General features: G+C 40.9%; 1 protein-coding gene across 1 annotated transcript in view; it reads left to right on the forward strand.

Moving 5' to 3' along the window:
- The window catches only part of LOC107298428 (liprin-beta-1-like), a gene marked incomplete at its 3' end in the record, with an annotated part of 41,940 nt that overhangs the window by 26,708 nt on the left and 6,929 nt on the right, over positions 1-8,303 (forward strand). The window contains exons 11-14 of the mRNA XM_029286520.1: positions 199-283; positions 2,629-2,786; positions 5,243-5,373; positions 6,019-6,072. Coding sequence (XP_029142353.1) covers positions 199-283; positions 2,629-2,786; positions 5,243-5,373; positions 6,019-6,072 — 428 coding nt within the window. The remainder of the gene's footprint in view (positions 1-198; positions 284-2,628; positions 2,787-5,242; positions 5,374-6,018; positions 6,073-8,303) is intronic.

The raw sequence follows: 8,303 nt of genomic DNA on the forward strand, positions 1-8,303 counted from the left end.
TTTTTTTATCAATTTGCCATCTCTCTTGAACTTGTCTATACACAAGCCAAGAAAAGTCTGGAGATATTGCCATATCTTAAAAGTGGTACAATGGGTGAAAAGGTTGAAAAGCCCTGGACTAGAAGACCTCCAGGGTCCTTTCAACCTTATTATTCTACATTTTAAGTCACTCAAACAGAGGGTTTTTCTCCATTTTAGGATCAGAAGATTGAGGATCTCCGTCAGTCCCTTAATCGCTACAAGAAGGTGCAGGATATGGTGATTTTGGCTCAAGGGAAAAAAGGTATAGAATCACATTTTGCTAACTGCCCTGTTGTTGTTTTTTTATACATATAGCGGCCACAGTCAGAATTCATAAAAGATAGAAATAGATGAACAGAAAAGGCCACCTCTATAATTAGGGTTTCTCTTGTTACCAGTTGACATCTCGGCATAACGGATAATGCAATATTGTACTAAATTTATGTGCCACCTGATTCCCAGCAGCTCTGGGCAGTTTGCAGTTGTTAAATCATTTAATAAGAAAGAAGACTTTTTTTTAAAAAAAAAAGCAGTACAGCAGAACAGGGATGGCAAAGAAAATAAACTCGGAAGGGAACCTAAAGGGAAAGGGATATCTGGGCACACTGGGGTCCCCCAGTGCCTACACCCCTGTATTCTGCCCTCACTGAAGCTTCTGGATGGTCTTCAAAAGCAGCCCCATGTAGAGCATACCGCAGTGGTCAATCCACAAGGTGACAGAGCACGAGGGACTATCTGAAGCAGGAGTAGGCAACCTTGGCTCTTTTATGACTCGGGGAGTTCAACTCCCAGAATTCCTGAGCCAGCATGGCTCAGCTTGGAAACCTCTCCCTTTCCCCTCAGCATGGCTGGCTCAGGAATTCTGGGAGTTGAAGTCCACGAGTCATAAAAGAGCCATGGTTGCCTACCCCTGATCTGAAGGATTCTTGATCTAAGAAAGGGTGCAATTGACGTTTTCCATAAGTAGGCTCCCGAAAGGAGCTTTAGCAGTTTTTAGTTTTCATTTTTCACAGACACCTGTAAAACATTTTAGACTAACCGTGCTGATAGGAGTAAGGAGTAAGCCTTGAGCATGGTGACAATTTGTATAACTCCATGGCTAGCTCTTGTTCCTGTGGCTTATTCTGATGTATTTCTTTATTTATTATTTTAGTTATTTTGTTAGTTATTTATTCGTTACTTATTATTGCTTATAAATTCTGGTTTGTCGTACAGTCAGCCAGATGTTCAGATTGGATTGGGCATTTTTGTCTATCGAGTCCTTCCCAAGGACCTGAGATAGGCAGATGTTGATGTTCTATGGCAGTGATGGCGAACCTTTTAGAGCAGTGTTTCTCAACCTTGACAATTTTAAGGCATGTGGACTTCAACTCCCAGAATTCCACAGCCAGCATTGCTGGCTGTGGAATTCTGGGAGTTGAAGTCCACATGCCTTAAAATTGTCAAGGTTGAGAAACACTGTTTTAGAGACCGAGTGCCCAAAAACTGCTCCCCACCCCCGATCGGCCTCCCACCCTGCCTGCTCCGCCCTTGCCCACCGGCTGCTCCGCCCACCCGCAGGGCCATGCACCGCCTCCATGGGCCCACTGCAGCAGATCACCCAGGCAGCCGTGCAGTGCCATGGCAGCCACGCCCTCTACCCACACCCCGCAGCATCATCTGCACGCTATGGGGCGCGAGGGCGGAGTCTTGTCCTTACTGCCCAGCGATGTCCTTGGCTGCGCTACTCTGTGCGGGCCGTGCCCAGGGGCAACTCTCGTCCAGGGGGGCTGCTGGTGAGGAGGGGGCCACGGGGGGAGGCAGGGCTGGGGCAACAGTGCGCATGCCCAAAGAGAGGGCTCCGAGTGCCACCTCTGGCACGCGTGCCATAGGTTCGCCACCAGATGTATTACAGATGTTTTTGTAGGATGTAAGCTGATCTTAGTAAAGCTGCCTTTTGCAATTGACGGATGTTGAGTTTGTCAATGCCAAGGGTGTTCAAGTGGTGCGCCAGTTGTTTGGGGATTGTACCCAAGGTTTATAATTTTTTTATGTTATTATTATTTATTATGTATTCTAATTTGAAATTAAAATGCCATTTTACCCCTGCATTTCTTGTTTTTGCCACTTATCTCTCCAATGAAACATGGTTTACCACACCTGGTTAAGTCCCGGTTTGTAGGGTTAATTTCTGACTACCAAAATACAAGAATTGTTCTATTAGGGCACAGCAGAACATACTCCATATTTTCAGATCAGGAAATGCAGCCTACAGTTTAATTCAGAATTCTTCAGCAGTCTTTCTTAATAGAGAATAGAGACCAGAACGTTTCTTTTTAACAGAATAAAGTTGTTGTTGTTATTTTTTTTTAAAAAAAACCTCTTCATGGATAAGAGCAGCTCTTAAGAGTTTGGTTCAGTGGTGGGATTCAGCCGGTTCGCACCACTTCGGCAGAACCGGTAGCTAATTTTTTGTTGCCCAGGCCCAGAATGGACTTCCAGAAGCGGCATCCACACAAGAGAACCGGTTGTTCACGTATTTGAATCCCACCACTGGTTTGGTTGACTACAAACCGTGATCCCAAAGAAGATACTTGATCTATAAATTTCTGATTTTTCTACTCTCAGGCAAGGATGATGAATATGAGGATACTGGGAGTCCAGGATCACTTTCCTCAATCTTGTTAGAACCACAGACTCTAAGCGAAGGGGAGAAAAGTCCATCTTCTACACCGCTCTCAAGTTCTCCGAATCACGAAGACTTGAGGACAAAAAGTTCTGAAGAGGTATTTCAGTTTTCCCCTTCTAGCAGAATAACAAGAGTTGGAAGGAACCTTGGAGGTCATCTAGTCCTTCTAGCAGAATAACAAGAGTTGGAAGGAACCTTGGAGGTCATCTAGTCCAACCCCCTGCTCAGACAGGAGACCCTGTACCATTCCAGACAAATGCCTGTCCAGTCTCTTCTTAAAAACCTCCAGTGTTGGAGTTTTCTGGAGGCAAGGTGTTCCACTGGTTGGTTGGTTGGTTCTCACTGTTAGGAAATTTCTCCTTAGTTCTAGATTGCTTCTCTTCTTGCTTCTTTGATTGATTGATTGATTGATTGAAGGTTCTGAGACATTCTGGGAAATTGAATTGATATCCCTGCCATATTTTTTTTTATAACAAGTTTTATTATTATTTTTGTTTTGTTTTTACATCAGAGTGCTTAGGAAACAGCGTGGTGATGGGGTACTCAGTCATCCAAAAATAAAATCATACATGTATAATTCAGGTTAATTCATTGAAAAAGTCCCTCTCTGTTTCTCTAATTAATATAATACATTCAAATTAATACATTTCTAAATATACTGTTCAAAAAAATAAAGGGAACATTTTAACATGGAACTGAAGGGGTTTGCGTTCCCTTTATTTTTTTTGAGCAGTATAAAATTCAGTCCATCAAAATAGTCAACAGTGACATTTCAACCATATAAATCCAAATCCTGTTTTAGGGCTTTACTATTTTAAAATTACCATATTCCATTTAGCCTTGACTAAACCTCTTATGCTTCGGGTATCCCTCATTTCCCTCATTTCCTAACATAATAATTATATTAAAATAATCATATTATTCCAACAGTATTCAATTTCTTAATCTAATAAGTCATGTATTAATACCACTTCTACCTTTATCACAAACCATTTTCTTATTCTACTACTACTACACAATAATTTTTATACCTAAAATAAAAATATTACTCCCAAAAATACATTTCTAGTATATATTTCAGATATATATTCTATAAATCAATCCACATCTCTAAAAATCCTTTTTAACCCATTAACTGAAATTAAAATCTCATATTTTTAATGGCTTTTAGGGTTTGACGTTATTGAACGGTCCACTTGATTAGACAGTATTTAGCAGCCATGAAGCTTCCACCAGTAAGGAATAATATTCACAGTCATTATAGCATTAGAAACTTAAAGCCTTTCTCATTGCTTGTTTTATGTTTTATTTGTTCTTCTATCTCAAAGGTGCTTTTTCAAGAGGCAACTGGACTTTCTTGTTTTTCTTTGAAGATGTTTTGCTTCTCATCCAAGAAGCTTCTTCAGCTCTGACTGGATTCCCCACCATCCAGTCAGAGCTGAAGAAGCTTCTTAGATGAGAAGCGAAACATCTTCAAAGAAAAACAAGAAAGTTCAGTTACTTCTTGAAAAAGCACCTTTGGGACAACCATGATCTGGATGACTAAGACTCTCCATAGACATTTGTTCTTCTGGCTCTTGCCTCAGTTTCTCTTGCGTCTGGTCCGGTAAGTTGAAGACCAAGTTAGATATCAAGGAGGGACAAATGTCCACAGCTCCATAGTTATCTGCTGTTTTTGCAAAGTACGGTTTGTGCTCTATAAGTGTTACAAGGTTATCAGCCATTTGTATCTATTATTCCTATTGAATGTGGAATTGGGTACCCTGGATTGTTTTAGAAAAGGGTAAAATAGACATGACAAGCTGCATTTGAAATTTAGTTTTAGAATCGAGATGGGATTGTTTAAAGTGCATGAGCAATTTTAAAAAATCACCTTTCCATGCATATACTGTACAAGTGCTTTGTCTAATTTAATTTTGGATCCTTAGTACTATATTTTTTTTTAGATTTTTTTGTCTTGGAAAGCTTTTTAAAATCCAGGAAGGAATACTGTTTACAGTGCTGTGAATGCAGATTTTCAGATTTAGGACATTTCAAAACATTAAATACTATTAGCTTCAAATTAGATAAACACTCTAAAGAAGATCATTTGAAGCAGTGGTTCTCAACCTTTTTAATGCCGTGACCCCAACCGTCGTAAGTCGAGGACTAAACCGGTCGTAAGTCGAGGACTACCCAACCGGTCGTAAGTCAAGGAGTTTCCCTGCCCGGGAGCGCCGCGCATACGTGGTTCCGCCCCCTGTGCCAGCCGAGGCGTAGCTGGCAAGCGGCAGAGACGGAGCAGGCCGACCACCAGCTGGCCCAGCCCAAGGGAGGTAAGGCACCCGCCGGAAAAGGGGGAAAAAAATGGCGGACAAAAAAAAATAGCGGACAGCCTTGCTTGGCGACCCCCATGAAATGGTCGATCGACCCCAAATGGGGTCCCGACCCACAGGTTGAGAACCACTGATTTGAAGGGTTCAAGTTATGGAGCTTGTGTTGTGCTTCTGTAGTTGTCTAATAAATGGGTGTCTATTGTCTCTTAATGCAAAATATAATGTTCTTCTCTTGTAGACGTCCATCCAGCTCCACACGAGTGTCTTGCAAGTTTCCCTTCCTTCTTTTTCACAGTCATTCAGACATTCAGAAGAACAGACTGATAAAGGAAACGTCCCATCCAAGATAGAAATTGCATGTGAAAACAGGTAGAGACACTTTTATGCAAAAGTCACTAGGCTTTTCATGACAAAAATTGAACCCAGTAAATTTAGGATCGATAGACTTCGTTCATAAAGTGAGATCGTGACCAAATAAACATAATATGGAGTTAGTTATTGGAGCACATAAATATCAAATTTGGTAATGTTTGCTGTTTCCAGTAACTGACAGGCTGAGTCGGCGGAAGATGTCAAATAATTTTTGAATAACTATAATTATTATTATCCTGCTGAGTCCTAAACCAAATCCAATGATTTTGATAGGCTTGTCTAGATCTTAGAAGGACAATATTTTGGCAGTGTGAGCAAAAACATCAAGAATTCAAACAAGGGGGGGGGGGGGGTTGGACAAAATTGAGTAGCATTTAGCCAGAGATTTCTTTCCTACAATATTTTGTGGGCTTCTCCTAATTTCCCTCAAAACCCCCTATGGAAATTTTATTTCAATGCAATCCCATAGATTGCTGTCAAATTTAATTTGTAGTCAGCGAGACCTGACCACATTTATGTTCTTTCTGGAAGAAATAATACTTCTATCAGAAACAGTACTTTTATTGGTAATAATGCTATTTATTAGATTAGGCAATATTTGTAAGGCTCTCTTTATTTTCTTTCTTTTTTTTCTTCTTGCAGTGAAAAACACCCAGCGGTGGCTTCCATAGAAACCCAGCTAAGTGATACAAAAATGTAAGTATCATATAAAAATGTAAATCTGGGCACATCCAAACCCAAAAACTATTAAAACTGTTTTGCAGAAGTGCCTTCGTGTTGTTGATAGGGGGGTCCACAGAGAGGATGGGATCAAAAGAGTGGCTGCCATTTTGATTTTTTTGACCTTTCCCGGTGCCATTTTGATTTTTTTGACCTTTCCCCCCATGCTCTTATTTCCCTGCGGCTCTTTCAGTTACTCTAGCTTAAGTTTTCCTTTTCTGTTACAGCATGAAGCATCTCCAAGCAAGTTGTATAGCACCAGGGATTTATCGAATTTTGTAATACGTTCCTAAACAATTTCTGGCTAGCTTTTTGGCAAGGCAAAAGAGAAAGATTTGATTTCCAGTGCTCCTAAATTAATCCTGAGCACCTGTGCTTCAATTAATGAAGTTACTAAATGCTTTGCTGAATTGAGGTGTCTATTTTTGGTAACCATTTCTAACCAATAATTATTTGGCAGTAAATACGTGAGACAATATTCTTCCCACAAGCTTGATCAAGTAGAAATGGTAGGCTGAGAAGGGGATGCGGTACCAAACTGAAATCTACTTCTTGATACTCGGTGATTACTAAAAGTGCAGGGAGTCCCTGACTTATACACAGTTCATTTAGTGAGCGCTCAAAGTCACAACAGCACTGAAAAAAGTGACTGAAAAAAAGTGACTTATGACCCTTTTTAACAACAACAACAACAACAACAACAACAACAACAACAACAACAACAATAATAATAATAATAATAATAATAATAATAATAATAATAATAATAATAATAATAATAATAATAATAATAAAGTTGGAAGGGATCTTGGAGGTCATCTTGTCCAACCCCCTGCTCAGGCAGGAAACCTTATACCATTCCGGACAAATGGCTGTCCAGTTTCTTCTTAAAAACTTCCAGTGTTGGCGCATTCACCGCTTCTGGAGGCAGGTGGTTCCACTGGTTAATTGTTCTCACTGTCAGGAAGTTTCTCCTTAGTTCTAGGTTGCTTCTCTCCTGGATTAGTTTCCATCCGTTGCTTCTTGTCCTGCCTTCAGGCGCCTTGGAGAATAGCTTGACTCCCTCTTCTTTGGGGCAGCCCCTGAGATACTGGACCACTGCTATCATGTCCCCCCTCGTCCTACTCTTCATTAAACTAGACATATCCAATTCCAGCAACCGTTCCTTATATATTTTCACCTCCAGTCCCCTAATCATCTTTGTTGCTCTTCTCTGCACTCTTTCTAGAGTCTCAACATCTTTTTCACACTTATGACTATTGTAGCACCACATAATCACGTGATCAAAATTCAGACACTTGGTAACTGACTCACATTTACCATGGTTGCAGCGTCCCGGGGTCATGTGATCCCCTTTGGCGACCTTCTGACAAGCAAAGTCAATGGGGGGGAAGTCAGATTTCAACAACCGTGAAACCGTGTGACTAACTTAAGAACTTAACAACCGTCGCCAGAAAAATCCTAAAACGGGACACTCAACAAATGTCTCACTTAGCAACAGAAATTTTGGAGTCCATTGTGGTTTTCAGTCAAGGACCACCTGTATTTCAGTGGTGTTTGGAGAAGGAGCTTGGGAAGGAGAGACAGAAATTGAAGTCCGATGGACTTGTTTTGGAGAGAGTTTATCAAATTATCTTTACATGTATTGTAGAGAGAGGAAGACATGTTTTGAAACGAAGATGCTCCTATCCCGGAATCTAGTTTTGAAACCAGAACAGGATACTCCGATCTTATCAGAAGTCTTCCAATCTTTTAAAAGGATCTTCTGATATGTCTTTTACGGGAGGAGAACTCCTTTCAATTTGGGACCTCTTGAGATAAAGTTGATTTTATTTTTGTTGTCTTTGAGACAAACTTGATTCCTGGACTCCAGACCAGCCCTTGCAATTTTTCTTAGCAACACTTTTTTCAGAAACGGTTTGTCCTTACCTTTCTTCCTAGGGTTGAAAGGGATTAACCAAAATCACTCAACTGGTTTAATAATAATAATAATGATAAAGTTGGAAGCCACTTCCGGTGGCAGGCGATTTCGCTGGTCGCAGCTGTTTGCTGCCTCCCGCCTGTTTTGCGTAAAAGCCGGTTTGACAGCTAGCATCTGCTGTCAAACGGCTTGATACCTTTCCCCTGGGCATAAGGGGATCGGTGAGCTGCCCGGGGTAGGAGTTGAGTTCCCGAGTCGTCCTATATGGACGATGTAGGTGAGAACT

Source organism: Protobothrops mucrosquamatus, unplaced genomic scaffold (genome assembly GCF_001527695.2).
Source record: "Protobothrops mucrosquamatus isolate PMUCROS unplaced genomic scaffold, P.Mucros_1.0 scaffold3961, whole genome shotgun sequence".
Classification (NCBI taxonomy): domain Eukaryota; kingdom Metazoa; phylum Chordata; class Lepidosauria; order Squamata; family Viperidae; genus Protobothrops; species Protobothrops mucrosquamatus.